Source organism: Pecten maximus, chromosome 7 (genome assembly GCF_902652985.1).
Source record: "Pecten maximus chromosome 7, xPecMax1.1, whole genome shotgun sequence".
Classification (NCBI taxonomy): Eukaryota; Metazoa; Mollusca; class Bivalvia; order Pectinida; family Pectinidae; genus Pecten; species Pecten maximus.
In genome coordinates, this window is record NC_047021.1 from 28,373,101 (window position 1) to 28,394,932 (window position 21,832).

The following is a 21,832-nucleotide window of genomic DNA, read 5'->3' on the forward strand; positions in this document are numbered from 1 at the left end:
ACCCTTCTTGACCCTATCATTGTAAGTGATACTGTAAATGTAATTTTTTCCGGTGTTATTGACATTGAGCGAACTATAAGTGACCATGATGCCGTTTTCGCAATTATAAACATTCCTGTTAAAATCAAACATTATTTTAAAAGAAAAGTGTGGCTGTATAATAAAACTGATATTAATAAGTTAAAAGGAATGATAAACAGTATTCCCTGGATTGACACTTTTACCAATCTTTCAAATGTTAATGAAATGTGTAATTTCTTTACTGAAAAATTCCATGATGCTATTGATAAATGTTTACCATCCAAAGAAATACTAGTACGCGACAGTGATAAACCGTGGATGAATGGAATGGTTAGACGTAATATAAGGAAAAGAGACAGACTTAAAAAAATAATGTTTAATAATAATTCAGAGTCCAATAAGAATAAATACAAACATATGAGGAATAAAGTAAATAATATGATAAAGAGGGCTAAAGAAATATTTTATGAAAACATTAACACAGTTATAGACAATAGTAAAAACAACCCAAAAGTGTATTGGAAACTTCTGGGAAACCTTATCAGAGGTAAAAAAAAACACAGATATATCTCCCCTACTTGATAGTACTACAAATGAAATTATATATGACAACAATAGGAAATGTGAACTGTTGAATAATTATTTTAGCTCTGTGTGTACCCAGTCAGAAAATGTCATAGATAAAGAATTACCCTTTTTTGAAAAGAGGACAGATTCTATTTTATCAGAAATACATATAGTTTCCAGTGAAGTTGAAGACATTATAAAAATTCTAGATGTTAAAAAAGCGTCAGGTCCTGACGGTATTAGCCACAGAATGCTACAATTACTTTCAAGTGAAATTTCTATACCACTTTCTTTTATATTCAATTATTCTTTGTCATCTTGTATATTTCCTGAGAGCTGGAAAATTGCTCATGTCATGCCTATATTTAAGGCCAATGATGCAAGCATTGTCTCCAATTACAGACCTATCTCTCTGCTAAGTTGTATAGGTAAACTTTTTGAGCGTGTAGTATATAAGCATATCTACAATTTTTTAATCGAAAACGACCTTATTTATAAGTATCAGTCTGGATTCCTACCAAATCACTCCACAACACATCAACTTATTGAAATATATCATTCAGTCATTTCTTCCTTAGAAAATTATGAACATTCTATCTTAATTTTTTGTGATTTTTCTAAGGCATTTGACCGCGTGTGGCACAAAGGCCTCTTACATAAACTCGACAATTATGGTATCTCTGGACCTCTTCTTCGTTGGGTGGCTAGTTATCTTTCAAAAAGAAAGCAAGCTGTATTTATCAATGATTCACTTTCCTCTTTTAAGCCTATAAATGCTGGTGTCCCCCAAGGGTCAGTTCTTGGTCCACTTTTCTTTCTACTATACATAAATGATATTTCCTGTAATCTTTCATCTCTATCTAGGCTTTTCGCTGACGATACTTCTCTATCCTACGCGTCATATGACCTCAACCTTATTGAGACGGAGGCTAAACGGGACTTATTAAAACTTGAAATTTGGTCCAATGAATGGCTTATGTCCTTTAATCCTAATAAAACCGAGGCCCTCGTAATATCAACTAGACAACTTCCTTTTGTTCCGTCCTTTACATTCGACAATACCCCGATTAAAATAACAAACCACCATAAACACCTAGGAGTCATTCTTTCTGATGATTGTAAGTGGAACGTACATGTAGAATCTATAGTCAATAAAGTAACTAAATATATAGCCACCCTCCGTAAGTTAAAACTTATCTTAAACAGGAACACATTAGAAAAAATGTACCTTACATATATACGACCATTACTTGAATATGCATGTGAAGTATGGGACAACTGCGGTACAACAAACTCATTGTTATTAGAAAAGATAAATCTAGAGGCCGCAAGAATAGTCACAGGGCTGCCCATATTCACAAAAAAAAGAGTTCTTATATCTGGAAACCGGTTGGTTACCCCTTTCGAAGAGAAGAGATGCTCGGAAACTTTCCTTATTCTATTCTATAGTAAATAATCTGGCACCTACTTTTCTTATCGACCTACTACCAATGTATATTGGCAACATAGCTCCTTATAATTTACGAAATGCAGATTTATTTAGGGAACAACACTTTCGTCTACAACTATCAAATAACTCCTTCTTTCCTTCTACTTCAAAACTTTGGAATGATTTACATAACACTATCAGAAACTCGCCTACCTTAAGTTCCTTCAAATCTAATCTAAAAAAATCTATGACAGTAAACAATATATATGACAAGCATTTTATCAGTTATGGCCCTCGAAAACTAAATATTCTACACAACAGAATAAGAAATCGAGCAAGTGCACTAAGCTATGATCTTTTTAGAGCCAATCTCGTTGATTCACCTGCTTGTCAATGTGGACATCCCTGTGAAGATTCCTATCATTTTTTCTTTAACTGTCCCCTGTATAACAACTTAGAGGAACTCTTATTGCTGATTTAACCTGGTACGGTCCTGTTAATGTAAATATACTTTGCAATGGTGACACGAATATCTCCTCAACTGACAATATAAAAATCGCCAAAGTTGTGCAAATCTTCTTGAGTAGGTCGGGAAGATTCGACTAATCATCACTTCCTACCCCCCCCCCCCCCCCCCCCCCCCCCCTTCTTTTCATACTATTTTCCTATAATAAAAAAACTTAATCCAAATCGCTCCATTTATCCATATAATATATAAATGTTTTTTCTTCTTATCGATTAAGTATATTTGAATTCATTCCAAACATTTATATGTCGTGATCTTTCCCGATGCAGTCATTTAACTTTATATGTACCTATCTCCTCCTCCTTCCCGCCCCCCCCCCCCCCCCCCCCCTCTCTCTCTCTCTCTCTCTCTCTCTCTCTCTCTCTCTCTCTCCTCATTATATTTTCGTTTCTTTATCGAATTTCGGAATATTTGTATATGCCATCATGTGACTATGTTATTGTTTATTATTTTGTTATTATTATGGGAGAAGTCGTTTATAAGTTGGAAAAACTTGCTGACTAATCCCTTTGTCATTATATGTCAATAAAATATGTTTAAACTAAACATCATGTTTTTATAGTTCTGATTTTTTTTTAAAGAAAAAAAAATCAAAATATTAATTCCTGTATGAGAAAAGCGATGACTTAAACTAAATGTCTCCTAAATATTATGTATATCTATATTGGATGCTGTATGTTCATTTTGTATAACACGATTTCTGTAACAGATGTTACTGATAGAATATATAATTATAAATGGACATGACATGTTTGTGACATATTGTACAATAGCTTGAACGGATCCCTGTCGGCACAATTTACATTCGCATATACATTCTTGTACTGTAACAGTTGTTAACAAGTTTATAAAAACAAGTAATAGATTTTAAAATGCATGATATTTGTTGTTCTGTACTTCATGCCTTTTGACAAATCGGAGAGCAATGTTACAAAGATATTACAAAAATATTACAAAATTTTGAATTGGTGACCTTTAGTCTTTATTTTGTCAAATATTGTAATTTTGTTTTTGTTTTGGGAAAGGGCGTTGATAAGTTGAAAAAACTTGTGCCCAATCCCTTTGTACTTTTTGACAATAAAATATGTTTGAATCAAGTTGTTTCTGCTTTCGATTTAGTTTATTCTAAATATCATTTAAACTTTGCTTACAATGTAATCAATTAGTGGTAGTAAAATACATTTTTTACACCTGAATTATATTTTGGTTGAATATAATGTGTTTGTACTGCAACCAGCAATGCTATTGTCGGGAGCACAAATGAATGGACGAATGAATTCATTTGACATTTTCCTTACCAGGTTTGATTGGGTATTTGATGCAAGCAATAATGCCATTTTCAATTCAATTCAATTCTTTTATTACCTCAGGCCTTTCGTCCCATCGGTTTTTTACAAACATATATACATATACATGTACATGATACATTTACACAAAATCTCACACTCTACAGTACTAGTGTACATGTTACATAATACTAAAGCGGTACACATTTTCCACCTAGAGTAATGATTTGAAATTTCATACATATAATCATTAGATAATACTTTGAATTAATATGTAGTTATATGTACTAAGGTATATCGAAATTGAACGGTTAATCCTTACACCTGTACAGGTATCAAAATAATGGAACAGGCGGACGAACGGACAGATTGAAGAACATACAAATATCGGACAGAGAGCAGCACTTTGACAAATACATTGCAGTAATAATGTAGTTACACAATTCTACGTTTATAGGCTTCTGAAATAAATCTTCCTAACAAATTCAATTCTTTCTGACTTCTTGAGTTTAACAATTCGATAACTTTGAGAACTGATGGCTTGTGCCAGAAATATTTCTTTATATATTTCTTCCTAATATCAGTATAACAATGACAAACAAGTAGAAAACGATATTCATCTTCAACATCTAATGAATTACAATATGGACAATATCTGTAACACCTTTCTATATTCCTTTATCTTCCGGATTCTACAGCTAAATTATGGACAGATAGACGAAATTTAGTAATCATGATTCTTCGTTGTTTTGGTAATGATTCAGTTAGATAGAATTGTAAGGCCACCTTATCAACCATATGCCTATAGAGTTCACATTTACTCGAAGTTTGTATTAAATTAAATGCCATTTGACGGTTGGATATGCCAACTGCTGGATTGACAGTTGTTTGAATATGTCCATGTGCGCAAAGAAGACGAAAGGTAAACGATATTTAAACATTCAATTATCAAAGTTTTTATTCGGTGTTAAACAATGGTTGTATAATAGATAGAAGACTTGGCCAATGTCTTTAAAGCCACATACTCCCGAATAAACATATCAATGTTTACATTTTTAGTTTTTTGTTTTTGTTTTTTTTTGTTTTTTTACAGTTTTTGAACTTGATACATACCTAACAGACTATCGTGAATCAGAAACTGAAAGAAAATGTGTATTTATGAAAGTATACGGGGAATTCCCAAAAATAATAACTGCGGCTGCCGGACCAAGTTTCTCTGAAATTTTTAGTCCCACAATGCAATATTACAGTCCATACAAAATGGCGGAATGCCGAAAGCGTGGATCTGGGAAAACGCAGGCAGATTCTGCCAAAAAAGACGTAAAAGTAAGTGAAATCGGCAAATTCCGAGTACTTCCTTAGGAAAGGAACTTAGCGAGAAAAGAAAAGGGAATACATGTAGACTCGAATTCCGATTTTGCCGGACGTCTATTGGATTGTTGGTTAGCTTTAGAACATTGTCAACTTCAACGATATAAAATTTGATCGATGTTTTGTTGTATCAGAGACGTAAATACCAGAAATTCGAAGGATAGGTAAATCTCGCAATATCACGCATGTCCCTTTTGTTATCTGGAGCGGAAGCTTTATGTCGCGAGATTTGGCTGTGCGCCTGCGCCTAACACTGAACCTAGTGTTAGATCAAGGCTCAGATCGTCCAGTGACACAGTGACGGACCGTAAATGATATCAATTACTACTGTTTTGTTCAGATAAATTTTACCTTAAATCGCCGGGTGTAACAAAACAAAAAATCAAAGTTTTGACTGTCATAGTTTGAGACGTTAAAACAGTTTCCGGACAGATAATATTTTTACTATGACAAAGTTTAGAGGATTTTTTAGTGTGTCTTATCACAGACATGTACATAAATTAACCGACCGTAAGATCTTTCTCCTAATATTTTTTTCTATGCATATTATTCCTGGTTTTGATTATCCTGAAAAGTTTGACATTTTATGTTTCTTAATGATTACTTGAAAAAGGGACATATAAGATATGTATGTCCCTGCTTGATAATACCGCTGATAAAAATAGCGTTTGATACCTCCTGAAAATGGTCTCTGGTTGTATGCATATTGCTTCATTTTAAAATTAAGTATTTAAATGTAAACTATGTTTGTTTATTTTGTTCAGTTATAACGCGAATATTCTGTTTATTTGTTTAAATGAAAGCATTATTAAGCAAAGTTCACGTATGCTCGATATGCAAACAATGGCCATGTGTGTATTTTTTTTAAATTTATGTGCAGCGCACATTGTTAAAGCCTCGTTCTCGGCTGTGACAAATCTCGAGATAAACGTAAATACGGCGAGTTATTTTTTTACTCACTGTTGTCTCAAGGACTCCCCCGGTCAAGCGTCCAGGCCAGTGGTCATTTTGATATTAGGAAAGCGTGAATGAGCATCTTGGATTACCATTAAAACATGTGTGTAACTAGAATCTTAAGTTGTTTGGGAGTATATGGCTTTAAACATAGCTTACATCTCAGGACACTGACCATGTTTTCTCTATGTACAATTGTACGTTTTGGTTTGCTTAGGAAACAGTATATAATGAATGTTTCTCCCTAATTACGAATATCTCCGGAGCATAAAGTATTTCATTACTCGTACGTAGGTATGTTCTGTGCCACGCGGATCGCATTGAGAAAATGAAACATAAAGCCATTTATAATACTCTAACACTAGACAAAATTGAATCATTCTTCATTTTAAAACGATAATGATACAATCGATATCTGTCAATTTTTATCAATAGCACATGTTGGTCGGTATAGTTACGATATGAGAATGTTTACATATGGCAGGAAACCCTATTGTCAAGATACATTTGTAAATCATTCACGGCTTGCCCGCAGAGAGATCAGAAAAATTGGCTAATAGAAAAAGATTTTTTACACATGACAGATTGTTGGAATTGGCCACTTTCCAATTCAGCGCCACCTGGCGGATCATAATCCAAGATGGCGGCGTATGGTGTGTCCGTGTCACAGCACATGTTTTTAGTGTTTTATCAGCGCTACGCGTCAAATTAGACTTTTTCCAGAAAATCTTCGTGCTTAAATGCGTATATAGGTAAGTAAGTCTTTATTTTGGAATGATTTTATAAGGAAATAAGGCGATATAAGACCGATATACACTTGTTCAAATACCCCAGGTGAGAAACCCTGCAGAATGCTATGTAACTCATTTACACAGGTGTAGCATTAAAAATCGGTCATTGTATGATTCACGATTCATTTATTAGTTCTTGATTTGTATAGATCGAATAGAATCAGTCACTGCTTATGAAATGACGGCATCATAACGATGATAGCGAAATAAATAACGATATATCCATAAATACTATTTGCACCAGGTAACATTACAGGTAAGTTTGAAAGGTGTTTTGAATGCCGCCATTTAGCCTATACTATTTTTAGAGCAGGTGAAGTCACGTGATCTATCTAGGATAGTGATCTTCCATTGATTCATTGTATTTTCTATTTCATGTCACCTGACATTCGTATTTAAATAAATATTACAAAAAGTACTGGTATAGGCCTAGTGGTTTAAAAACATATTATGAAAACAAACTTTGATTTATATTTTTCAGATACAAAATGCCTCATCACTGCTGTGTGCCACATTGTACAAATAATTCCAAGACAAAAGATGGTTACTCTTTTCATACATTCCCTAAAGACCCTTCAGTGGCAAAAAAGTGGGTGATTGCTATACGCAGAGATCAAGGTGCAGATTTTGATATCAACAAAGAGACAAGAGTATGCTCCGTTCACTTTAACGCAGACTCTTACCATCCTACCACTGCTATTCATGTTCGAAAACGTTTGCGAGGGACTGCTGTACCATCAGTATTTCAATGGACTGTACAGAAACCCGTCAGAAGGAAACTCAGCCTTCTCATGAAAAGTCCAAATTGTGGAAATGTAGAATCCAACAATACAAGTTTCCCAGAAAAACATGTTTTGGAAAGCTGTAATAATGATTGTGATGAGCCTTTGCTTGTAGACCAGCCTTTTAGTAGTGAGGATAGTTTAACAAATGTGGATTGGGCTGAATCTCCAGACAAGAGTAAATTAAAAGAAACCAACAGTGTTCTACTTCACATTAGGAACAAAGAGAAGTTTTCAATTCTACGGTTTTGTAATTCCGATTCTGATATCAGATATTACACAGGATTTTCATCATACCTAGCCTTACACTGTTTCTTCACATTCTTACAACCGGCTTGTAGCTTTTTGTACTATGTAGGGACAGACAACACATCTGAAGGGACACCTTACATATTTCTCAACAAACGTGGAAAGTCCAGATCCTTGTCGCCTATGGAAGAGTTATTTGTAACTCTTGTTCGTCTTCGGAAAGGTTTACCAGAAAAACATTTAGGTGACCTGTATAACCTTTCTGAGGGACATGTGTCAAAAATACTCAACACTTGGATTGCTTTTCTTGACAACAGACTGTCTTCGCTACCAATTTGGCCACAAAGAGATCATGTGAATAACACCATGCCAGCAATTTTCAAGACATATTTTTCCTCTACTCGAACCATAATTGACTGCACAGAAATATTCATAGAACACCCATCTGCCTCGGAGTGTCAGCGGGAGACATTTTCCTCGTACAAACATCACAACACTGCAAAGGGTCTCATTGCCATCGCACCAAGTGGCCAAATCACATTTATTTCTCCGCTCTACTCTGGGCGATGTTCAGACAAGAAAATAATTCGCCATTGTGGATTGTTGGACCTGATAGAGGAAGGAGATGGTGTCATGGTTGATCGCGGCTTTGACATTACAACAGATCTTGAAAACAGGGGTGCTCACCTTATAATGCCTGCCTTTTTAAGTGGAAAAGACCAATTCACTCCTGATCAGTTATCTCAATCCAGAGAAATAGCAACAGTGCGCGTCCATGTTGAGAGGGCTGTGAGGAAGATCAAAGAATTTGAAATTCTGAGACACACAGTTCCCATCACATTGTGTCCTATGCTTGAAAAGATATGGAATATTTGTGGACATTTGGCTAATTTCTCAGGGAGTGGAACATTGTTTAGACAACCCAAAGATGTCTCCACTTGTAAAGAATAAAGACACATTGATAATGCTCTCATGTTTAATGAAATGTCAGATTCTTTTCATATATGAACACTTTATAATATGATACATATAAAACATGTTTCCATGGTGATCAAAGTTTCAAAAATATTATGTTGAATTTTGTACAATTTTTGTGACAATAAAATGCATTTTCAAATACTGTCATAGTAGTAATACCATGAAAAAATTCCAAGCAAAAAAGTTTGTAAATAATACATTTCTACAAATGAAATATCAGAAATTGTCCAACCGATATTCATATCATCATATATATGCATCAAACATTTATCACTAGTCATACATTGTAATATTCCAGTTGTTGTCTAGATCTATAAAAATGTATTGAAGAAATTTTATATTATCACAAGTGATGATATAGGACAACTTGGATTTCACTGCATCCTTTCTTAAGTTAATCTTTTTTCACTGTTGAAAATATAAAAATAATCTGTCTAAATTATAAACTATATTGAACCATGTATATGAAATGTCAGCATAGCGCAGGAAATGAATATTGTTCACATATTTTTAAACTTACTCTTTACAAGAAGTAATGACTATAAATAAATAATTTAACTAAGAAACTGTGAAATTGAATGTGGACTAAAAATACAAAATTCAATAGTAACAACTTTCATTTTAATTTTTACATGTTACAAGTCATAATTAAAAAATATCACAATTCAATGTCTTAATGACTATGAAACTAATAACAGTATTTCAACAAAAATTCTGTACAGTACAATTGTGACAATGGACATAATTTGTATGACTTGTGCTTGTATTCAATTTTATGCTACCATACATGGTTTAAGATTGTACTAGTGTACACTGAAACCATCAATATATATGTACATTGTGCTTTTAACACGAGACATGCATATGTCCTACACTAACTATCATATTGAACATTACATGTATATGTGTCAGTCACGAGTGCAAAAAAGGAATATAATGTATGAAATATCCTATGTAAAAATTAGAATAAATTTTGTTTTCCCCAAGTCACTTTAGAATCATGTTTTCACTTACAATACAAACTGTTTTTGTACATGTTGTATGTAAAACCCATCTGCACAGACATGTGATAATTATGATAATCAACACATTGAAAGAATCTAGTCAACATGCGAAAATATATGGCTACACACCATTTTTCAATATACATAAAGTAAAGTTTGTATTTAAAATGTCAGTCTGGATGGGTATTGCATGTGCCTCTTGTACTAAACAATACAAGTCGAGACCTTCACTGATCTTTTGTGCGGAGACAATCAACAAAATGTGGGAGCAAATGGCTGAAATAGATACTGTTGAGTTTAGGCAACATATTAGAACAGAAAAACTCTGAATCACGATGTATCTCTACTATGGCAATGTCTTCCGGAGGAACGAATACTACAAAGTCACACTTCTCTATTCCACACAAATTCAGTTGTCCTTGCACTTGATAAAAGTAGTCGTGGGATTTTTTGAGTTGGATTTCACCAGTTGTCGGGTTTTTTTCCAAATAAAAGTTTTTCTCCTTCATTTGTGATAATATACTTGTCTTCTTCTTGAATACAGAGTATGGACATTTGATTTCCACCAGTCTAATCTCATTGTTGACTTTTACTAGTCTATCAGGTGTCACTCCAAGATGGGGTAGTTTGGGGTTTACAACAAGACCAACTGGTGAACTAGCACATGGTTTTTCCTTTTGATACAAAGCCAAGGCTTGAGCTTCATAATTGATACTGTGACGGACACTTTTTGACGTGAAAAACTTCTTCTTTTGTTGAAACGTATTCACAGGGTCTGTTGTATTTTTCAGGCGACAAAAAACACCAAAGTTAGATGCAGTAATACGGTATTGTCTCTCATTAAACCAGAATGAAGTCTTGCTCTGTAGCCTTGTATTTTTCTCTATGAACTTGGCTCTTTGGGTGTCTACACTCACATTAACTAGGTAATGTTGCTGGATGTCTGATTTGAGTGCCTGTGGCAATTCTATTTCACTGAAGCTAGTATTGTCAACCATCTCAAACAAATCTGCGTCTAGGTTTACATCACAGCGTTGCCTACATGCCACAGGTTTGAAATTGTTTTCTCGAATGGTGTCCAACACTGGAAGGTTTAAACCTGATGCATCAAACAGGTTAACAAGTTTGGTTAGATCATTACCTGTAACAGATCTGGCAAACTCGGGCACAGGGTTATGAGTAGCTGCAGCTGCACACAAATCCTTCTTCACGGTCTTAAACGGATCATGTTTGACAAAGTTGATGTCTCTGAACAGAAGAGGCTCATCAGACGTTGGTTTTCTAACATGCCACAATTGCAACTTGTCTGTGCATGTTTTCACATCGGGCATTGTTTTTACATCCTGGCGGTGAAAGTCAATAAGACAGAACAATGTGGCTACAAGGTGCTTACATTGCCCATCTATTCCTGCTGGACATGAGCATGTCCCCCACTTTAATTTTGTTCCTCCATGTTTCAGGCACATGTATATGTTATAAGTTTTCTGCTTCATTGCAGCTTGGCATTGACCTCTGAAATATATCAAGTTTCCAGTTGTGGTACTGCTCAAACCTGTTATTTTTCCCTCTCGGAATAGTGTCCAGCCTTCAACCCTGTGGCGTTTTGTTTTCACAAAGTCAAGAACACTTTCATCGATGTCCTCAATAGGGAAATCTTCACCCCATCCTGTCGTTGGTGCCACGCGTCCTTGAAAACTAAGGAGTCCTTTTTTTGAAATTAAAGGGTTTATTTTCATTAGTTCACAGCAGCCAGGACAAAACCATTTTGCAATGTTCTTAGCTTCTTCTTCATCAAGATTAACACAAGATGGATGGAACCAATCATCACAGAGATCACATCTAACCATTATTTTTTCTGGATCTTCTGGGGTCTTGCAAACACAGTGCAGTGTACGGTCAGTAGATGCAGACTGGTTCATCTCCTCATGATTTCTTTTTCGAGACATGGTTACTTGTTGTTGGTACCTATATAAGTAAACAAAAATAAATAGACACATGAAGATTAATAAGGTTAAAGCTTATCAATAAATAATAGTACAGCTTATGATATCGTAACATATTAAGCTTTTCCATGGTAATATTAGCTGTTTATATTATAATCAAAGTACTGGAAGTACTGTAAACGAACATTATTGTTTAATGCAAAATCAGTAATCTTCTAAGTTTAAAGTCGATAAATTTACTGATATTGGTTTAGGAATTAATTGCCAATTATTTGAAATGTTTGCAGCTGTTCTGATATGATTGGACACATGCATATTTCTGTAAGGTCCTGATTGAAATTGAAAGTTTATTGATCTATCTTGGATGGATGAAAATAAAATATGTCTTCTTTCTTTCGGGAAGCCATCATCAGTTATAATACAGCCAGGACTCTGTGACCTTATTGATGCCAACTTCTAATATGCACTAAATTTAGGCTAGTTCCATCGTTAGTTTAGCATATTTCAACTTAATATGATGAAACACACATAAAGAACTACTGAAAACCAAAACCAGAGCTGCTAATCAAGGCCCGGATTAGGAATGTATCCTATTGAAACTGTACTCAAGCATGTATGGTACTTCAAAACAAAAAAACTTCGACTCCTTTTGTTCAGGAATCATTTGATGTTAATAAATCTTTATATGAGAAGATATACTTCTGGTATAATTACAGCATTGTACACAATGTGATAAAGAATAACAACCATATAAAGACTATCTTCATCAAATAATTCAGCAAACAGGAAAAGAAAACTTCAAGCTTCATTTTCAACTTCAAACTGATAAAGGTTACAGTCCATTCGATGGGATGACACATTCCCTATTTATTGTCCCTTTCCAATGTTGACCATCCAATCATAGTGAACCACACAGTTCAGCAATGTAATTGCACAAATCACATCCTTTATGTGGAGAGAACAGTCTTTGGGGTGTTATAAGATTCCATAACTGTATGCAAATTTGTGAATAATTCCATATCTTTATCTATATATATACCGTTCGTGTATATATTTACACATATCAAAATTGGAATGACACAGGAGATTTGCAAGTTTAAGTTCACCATCAGTCATGGGAGGTTTACGTAAAATGTTATATTTACCGGGGTAATTAGTAATTTTGATTATATATTTATCAAGCTCTATTCTGTACTTTCTACCAGTGCTTATATTAGAGAATGGACACAATTATATGTTCTCCAATGTCAAAATTAATCATATGTAAAATATTAGGGGTTTATTTGACCGAGACGTATTTAAAATGTTTGTAATCATTCGCCATTCGAGGCCTGATTGCCGTCATATTTGAATTACCAAAATGGACCTGAAATCAATATTTAATCAAAGTACTGAAAGTACTGTAGGAGGCGTTAGTCAGATGTAAAAGGAGATATTTGAAATAAAGCAAGAATACAAATTAAACTGATATCAACATGACTAAACATTTCCACTTAAGTGTGTCAAACCAACTGGACATAATGGTTTTCACAGTCCTGATGAATGTAATGGTTTAGACTGTTTCGATGTACATAATGGTTTTAACCAACTTAAAAGTTGCAAACCTACTTCTAAAAGTAGTTAAACATTTCTTATTTCAATCAAACCTTTACTTAAAAAGTCAAACATTTAAATTTTTTTTCAAATCAACTTCTACTTAGGTACATGTCATTAACATTCATACTTTAAACCATCTTTTATACTTAAGTAGTTCAAAATTTGCATTTATGTGTTTAAAACAAACTTATATTTTATAGGCCTGGGTATTAGAAATGTCGAAACAATATGATATGCATTTCGATAAGTTATAACAATACACGATATGTATTGAAAATACAGGGAGTGTCTGCTACTTTTTTTGTTGAAAGTGTGCAATGTCTTTCAATATCTTGTAAACAAAATTGTTTATTCCTTTCTATTTTGATCTTAGAATAATATCAAAATTAGATTGACAGCTTTTAAAAGTTATTACACTTTTTTTTCAACAAAGACCTCATTTTTAAGGACAATTATTTCAAAATTAGATATCAATTCCATCTATTTTAATAGATCCAATGGCAATATTAACAATAAACTGTGATTTGTGATTTGTTGCTTTTTAATTTAGCACCAAGATGTAGATAATAGCCTAGTAGCTATAGGTACTGTATATAAATATACAGCGTTTTACATGCAAAATATTGAAGAAAACTTTCATATTTGATATCAATTCAATTTGATTGTATAAGGCCCTTGGGGTGGGGAAAGAACCCTGGGCCTATTTTTACATCAGGATTGTGTTCATCTCCTGTTGTCCAGCAAGATTATGGAGTTGGGATCTGAATGGTTTCACAGATAAAACAAGAGGCCCAGAGGGCCTGTATCGCTCACCTGGTTTTATGAGATATGAAACAAAAATGATGCTTAAGTTTATTTGTCAATATATCATAAGCATTTTATATGGGTACATGTACATTGGTTTATTGTTATTCTAAAAATGTCAATTTAGCGAAATTGACCTATTTTGGTCCCATCCTTCAGCCCCCGGGAGGTTAACCCCAACATTCGTACAATTTTGAATACCCACCCCATAACCATGCTACCATACGAATGTAGGTTTTATACCAAATTGTGCAATCAATCCATGAAATGAAATTGACTTTGGGTACAACCCCATAGGGATTGCTACCACACCAATGTGAGTTATATCCATAACTTAGTTTCAGAGAAACCAATTGACCCCTTTTGACCCTGCCCCCCAGGGGTCAACCCCACCATTTTTACAATTTTGAATCCCTACCCAAAAGGATGCTACCAGTCAAGTATGAGCTATATCGATTGCTTAGTTTCAGAGAAGAAGTTATTTCCGTCAATTGAGCCAAATTGACCCCTTTTGAGCCAACAATTGAATTGCAATTTACGGATAATTTTTGATTTTGGCAAGAAAACATTCTTTAAAGGGCATGTCTGCATCATTTTTAATAATTTGCCTTTGAAACTTCGCACACACCTTCATAAGAGCCGGTTCTTTAAAATGTGAATGAAGGTCAAGGTCAGAGAGATAAACTCAATATTTGTAGCCAGTCACACATCTTACATGTATCCAGCCTTCGTGTGTATGTGCAGCTTTGGGTCATTTTTTAATTTTGGTAGGAATTTCTTTTTAAAAGTGTCATATCTGCGTCATTTTGATTATTTGACCTTGATGCATTGCACACACCTTTAAAAGGGCTGATTCTTTAAAATGTGACCCAAATTAATACTTTGAAAGAACTTTGAATTTTCTTGATCATTTGACCCCCATGACCTTGAATGAAGGTCAAGGTCAAATATAAGTATAACATTTGTACCCAGCCATACGTTATCGATGCGCCAAACATCAAGCCTTCATGTGTATATTATAGATAAAAGAGCAGAAACCTTTATTCTGCAATTTTGGATTATTTTTTTAATTTTGGCTGGAGAAAATAGCTTTATGATTCTTTTCCAAGTGCCATATCTTTCTGCCATATTTTTATCTGATGACAATAAAATATGCACATTCTGTTTCAGTGGACTATGTTCTTTCATATGAAATGGAAAAAAATAATCAATATAAGATTTTTATTTTTGACATTCGAACCCATAACAAGTCGTTGGCCTTGACATTCTCTGACAATATATCATTGAGAAAAGTTTGCCCTAACCACGTGCTAACCAATTTCCAATGAAAATGAAACAAATTATGCTAAAATATGTGTGATGAGTTTTCTATATAAACTATAGTAAAATGTATCCTCTCCCCAGGGAGAATGCGACACATAGGGGGCCATGAAATTAACAATTTTGATAAAACAGCTTAAGAACCTTTTGTACACCATTCTGCGATATCTTGGTCTTAAGAAGAAGACCGACGCATGACGACAGATCAAATTATAATGGTGTATATTATGAGCTGAATGTCAAAGGATTGTAAACTCTGTACAAATTGTATTATATTATCAGGCAGTCAGCCTAAATGTATGTTTCATTTTTACCATATTAGAAGTTTGATGTTTTGTACGATATATATATATACTTAATTTTTACACATACATTAAAGGAGTTAGCTACTTTCATAAATTAAGATGTTTTTTCTAGAGTTTACTAGGCCGGATGAAATATGATCATGAGCAATCAGTATGGTAAATATGAGATTTGATAAAATGCCTCTCGTAGTCAACCAATCATGATCACTCAACTTCTTTTTGTAGGAGTCAATATTATATGTAGGAGAATTAAACTCTCGCGATGTCTGTTGCACATAAGTACAAAGAAATACATTATCACTGAAGCCGAAAAAATTCACACTTAAGTAGCAATAACAAATAATAGTCAAAAACCCAATATATGTGATCAGTGATAAGAAACAGTACTTATAAGCATTTTTGGCAATTTATCCTGAAACAGCTATAGCCTTCCATATTTGACATCCCACAGATTGTTGCTTGTATATATATATAGTTTTAAAGGTCAACATTGGAAAAAAACCTAAATGGTTATACATGAATTCATAATGAATAGAATTATTGACAAAAAAGTTTCATTTATTTTCACACTTTCTGGAGACCAATAAGGAGATTGATGATCATTTTAAGGGATTTGTTCGTGACATGAAAATCAAACATTTTTAATGAAATTTCAAAAGCAAATATAGATTTATTTTGAAAGTTATGAGGATATTGATATTTGAGAAAGTCTTATATTATATGGATTGTATATCGATTGCCAATAGATATACATGTATTTATCATTTTACATGAAAACAACAAAAAGTTATATTACATGAAAACAACAAAAAGTTGTACTAGTACGTTAAAATGCAATTGGTATACATTTTGTTAATCTACAATTACTTTGTATTGTTTAAATATTCTATGTAATACAAACATTCCACAGCTTGGTGCATACAAATGTATATATATATATTACATGAAAACATTTGAAAAGGTTGCATTGAATCGTGAGCTGAATAATATATAAATAAGACAAGCTGGTTCAATAATAATTTAGCATTTTCATATATATTACGAGTGCGAGTAGCTACTGCAGTAAACCTTATCACAAAAATCCAGATTATGTATATTGTCTCTGTCGGGGAAGGTACAGCACAAATGACCACCAAGACAGATATGTGCCAGTTTTCTTAGTTTTGAAAAATAAACGATCGAATTCCATCACGCCATCACGTAGGTCTATCGATTCATAGATTTGAAACACATGGACTTCGATCAGTTATCGCAGTAATCCGAAAGGTTCTGGTGTTGATATCGCCTTAAAGCTGATTAAAGTCTGCATATAGTATATAGCAAGATCGTCAGAAAATTCGGACTATAATCGCAGTAGATATTGTGATTTTGTGGTCTGGCCAGGCTTGAACAACTTATCGTAAACAGTTTCGTCCTAAATAAACAAACGCTTATTTCAGTGGGTCAACAAACAGATTTAAACTTTGTAAGCAACTTGCCTTTAATTCATAATGATAGATATTAATTTCTAGCGACAATCATCACACTTTGATGCTTCGTGTGAAGCCCGTGTCCACGTGCCTCCATTTTGACAGAGTGCTCGCTCACGTAAACAGACGAAACACGTGATCGCTAAATATCGGACCAAATCTCATAAAATCTCGTGAACAAACTACCAAGTTGTAAACAAAAGAAATGTTGTTAGCCAAAACCTGGAGGGTATTATGAAAATCGGAAATTTATTTGCGCTTGGGTTGTTATGCCGTCTTTATTCCTAGTAGCTAAACAAGTGTCCTCTGTAAGGTAACGTCAGAATATCGCAGTTATCTCCCTTCAATCAGTATTTTCGATATAGATTTGCAAAAATCGATGCAGGTGTAGATATTTACAAGACATTATTCTTATTGTTTATTCAAAATAGTTCCTGAAATGGTCACAACATTATCAGCATAGTTAATACATTTCTGTACACATCTACTTTGAATGACGGACTACAATGACGTGCCTCATACTTGGACTAATAAGCGAATCATTACCCCTAGTTACAGAAATTACCACCAGAGGTCTCAAATTCCGGGCTTCCGCCGAAGAGAAATTTATACTGAATATACCTTTTTTCATGTAATAGCACTTTATTTGTAGTCGTGATAGTTTTCATAAATGTATATATAGTTCAACTACATCATATATGAACCGAAAGAAACTACAAAATGAACTGTGGAAGGAAATATAACGAAAATGAAAGTGAGAGATTGTGACGTCACAACTCGTAGGTGATTGTGATATGGCAGGCGTAAACGCCTCCATAAAAAAAGAGAATGATCTGTGACTTGAATATTTCATAAAAATAATTTAATACATCGTTTATTCACTTCATTCAGATCTTCAGACACCACATAATTTGTGAAGTCATATATAGAAATATATGAACCATTTTGTTATTGATTAATAGTTCACACAAGTAAGCACTAGATGTAAGCAGAAAGTATATGTACCGCTATCTACTGGCATGACTTTGAGTACAGTAGACTACACTCGCTTTGTGGATATTGACAGGATAACATATATTAATTTAAATACTAATTCAATTTTAGAATTGTAACTGAAATCTTGTAACAGCATGGCACAAATAGTCATCTGAACATTTGTTGTATATTGAAAAAATATTTAAGGTAAACATTAACTCATTTGCTTGACTTAAATTTTCAGTTTATTAATTCATCGATTACTCTGTGTTTGAAGTATGGTGTAGTGAGAATTTCAAGTCTTGATTATGACTTGATGAAAATTCTAAATTAACAAATTATTAAAATGAATTTGTTTGAAAAATAACACAAGTTCCACAGCAATATTATATAGAGTATCAATCACAAAATATCAGAAGTTATCAAACTACAGATAACAATTAACGACTGAATATCAAATTAAGTGAATATCACAAGTATTTTTGCATTTGTTTTTAGATAATCCGGATTTCCGTCTTTAAAAAAAAATACCTAGTAGACGTAGTGCATAGTAAACGTAGCCATGTAACAGCTGATTTTAATCAGATATAACTTAACATGAACTTAACACCGTCACAGAAGTTCTTCGCAATCGAAAATTTGGTCGTGAATTCGGTATTTTGCAAATTATTTCAAAATACTTTCAGGTAAAAGAAAACAAAAATTCTCGTAAAAATATCGATTTTGGGTCGACTATCGGCCATTTCGGTAATTCAACTCCAACGACAATCGGGCCGCGATTCGCAAATGAATAATTAATTTAAAATTCGGTCAAATAAACCTCTAATATTTTATATATGATACAATCAGGCATTGCAGAACATATATTGTGGTCAATCCTCTGAAAATAATGCCAATTTATATTATAATTAAGCCCGATTTTTCTTCGTTTCGGTATTTCCAAGTCTGCTTCACGTGTGGTCCGTTTCAGTAAATATTCTCGTCTTTGCCGAAATAAAAACAAGCTATATAATTGTTCATTTTAAACATGACAACAACTGCCAACCACACGTATCCAAAAATGTTATTGTTGATATCATCTGAATATTGCCGTAGTTATCTGTCACTTCGATTGTACACCCCATGCCAAAGTGAAAGAAGAATCGACCAATCAAATTGGTTTATTTTTGATTTCCGTAAATCTTGCAGTTACCTCCCTTACAACAGTAAATACGTTCCAAGTATCGCCTACAACAAGCAATCCCGTGCACATAGCAAGATATTATCATTTGCATTTGATTTATTGGGTCATTTTCGTCAAAGGAAAATGGTATATGGAAATCGATGACAATTTTAACGCTATGACCAGTCACCCTGACCACAAATGCCACCTAATTGTAAGCCTGTACATATGTACAGTTCTTTCTCGCAAACACGTACAGTAACTACAGTATAGTATGATACAATGTATCGTCTTGTATGCCGTCATTGATATATTTCTTTCTCTAAATTATAGAAATACACACCTAGTTGATAATGATGTAACATTCTAGAATATATATATTAGACATTTAAGTAAATCGCGGACAAATTTGCAGACCTATGCTATAATGTCAGCCGTTTTGGAAAGAACACAGAAGAGCAAAACTTTCTAACCATCCGGAGACGCCTGCGCAATAGTTGTTTACATAAATATATTGACCTGGACCGGAGTTATTCGCAAAGTTCAGGTTCATTTAGTCTTTTCATTTCGCTAGAGTTATGCATTTCTCAAATCGTATGCATCTTGAAAACACCTACTGAATACATTTCAACCTTTTCGGTAAAACTACTATATAAAACGAAGATGTTTTTGCAAGTAAATTATTTGAAGCGTAAGGCAATGGGGGCAGCCATATTTCATTGAAACAGACAGTAGATGGCGTATTGGTGAATGTGGCTACCATATATGGTTATATTTCTCAGTCCAGTTCTTGATCACAATAACCGAACATTAATGTTCGTTTAATAAACCATTAAGACTATATGCATGTATTTATTGCATTTTACTGACAGAAATCCTATATTATCACTAGTGATGATATAAGATTTTGACTGTACTGCATGGAAGAAATCTGATAAAATCACTAGTCATAATCAAATGTAAGATTTCTTGAATTCAATGCATTAACATAAAAGATACATTCAATGTGCTTTCAGATGTCTGCAAATGCATTTTAAGTTTAACTGCAAATGCAATAAACAGAAAATTTAATAATTTCTCGTTTGATATAAAATATATATCACTTGTATTTCAGATTTTATAATTAGATAACACTTGTGCTACACACTCGTGAAAATATAATTTATAAATAAATCTGTCATACTCATGAAATATATCTTATATTAAATAGGTAACTCTGAATATCCTCATTGATTCCTATGAGCCATATATATATCAAAATATTCAAAAGCAGATTTTACCCTGTTCTTAAATAGGCCTAATAAACAACATAACTGAAGATATATATATTTGTCATTATAACATAAAACAGGGCCAAAAACAAAACATCAACATGACTGCTAAAAATCTTTTTTTATTTTTGGTTAAAAAAATATTTTCATCATCATGTTTTGTCATTATCAACCTCTTGATGTCACGTGACTCTACCTGCTCGAAATATAAAATGGCGGCATTCAAAACACCTTTCAAACTTACCTGTAATGTTACCTGGTGCAAATAGTATTTATGGATATATCGTTATTTATTTCGCTATCATCGTTATGATGCCGTCATTTCATAAGCAGTGACTGATTCTATTCGATCTATACAAATCAAGAACTAATAAATGAATCGTGAATCATACAATGACCGATTTTTAATGCTACACCTGTGTAAATGAGTTACATAGCATTCTGCAGGGTTTCTCACCTGGGGTATTTGAACAAGTGTATATCGGTCTTATATCGCCTTATTTCCTTATAAAATCATTCCAAAATAAAGACTTACTTACCTATATACGCATTTAAGCACGAAGATTTTCTGGAAAAAGTCTAATTTGACGCGTAGCGCTGATAAAACACTAAAAACATGTGCTGTGACACGGACACACCATACGCCGCCATCTTGGATTATGATCCGCCAGGTGGCGCTGAATTGGAAAGTGGCCAATTGTTGAGTTTTTCATTTTATTTTCCTTATAAAACGCTGAAAAGTGATATTAAAACCTCATTTTTTAAATATTATTTATTTAATCGCAACCCGCAATAAGTCTCCGCTATAAAGTGGAGTCTAATTTTGATTGACACATCAAAGAAACAAGCACGTGCACAGTGCCGCACAGTGATAACTTCAAAGGCAGCGGCGATTTACAAAGAAAATTTGCCGTTATATTCCATACATTTCCCTCTCAGGTTGAGTTTTAAAACGTCTTTTAAATACATATTCTGTAATTGTTTTCAAGAAATAAAGTCGGAAAGCCTCTAATTTTGTCACATAGAAAC

At 33.6% G+C, this 21,832-nt stretch overlaps 2 protein-coding genes across 2 annotated transcripts; one reads left to right on the forward strand and one right to left on the reverse strand.

Moving 5' to 3' along the window:
* Positions 1–6,753: 6,753 nt before the first annotated feature.
* On the forward strand, positions 6,754–9,944 carry LOC117330466. The gene is made up of 2 exons (XM_033888760.1): positions 6,754–6,906; positions 7,427–9,944. Exon 2 carries the CDS (start codon positions 7,434–7,436, stop codon positions 8,925–8,927), a length of 1,494 nt encoding a protein of 497 aa, XP_033744651.1. The 5' UTR covers positions 6,754–6,906; positions 7,427–7,433; the 3' UTR covers positions 8,928–9,944.
* Positions 8,939–21,498, reverse strand: LOC117330465. The gene is made up of 2 exons (XM_033888759.1): positions 21,343–21,498; positions 8,939–11,923 (listed from the first exon to the last, which is right to left on the reverse strand). The coding sequence occupies exon 2, from the start codon at positions 11,902–11,904 to the stop codon at positions 10,186–10,188; it is 1,719 nt and encodes a 572-aa protein (XP_033744650.1). The 5' UTR covers positions 11,905–11,923; positions 21,343–21,498; the 3' UTR covers positions 8,939–10,185.
* Positions 21,499–21,832: the final 334 nt, after the last annotated feature.

Excerpts from the sequence above, each read along its gene's own strand:
- LOC117330466 (XM_033888760.1), top strand. The coding sequence starts at position 7,434 with ATGCCTCATCACTGCTGTGTGCCACATTGTACAAATAATTCCAAGACA.
- LOC117330465 (XM_033888759.1), bottom strand. The coding sequence starts at position 11,904 with ATGTCTCGAAAAAGAAATCATGAGGAGATGAACCAGTCTGCATCTACT.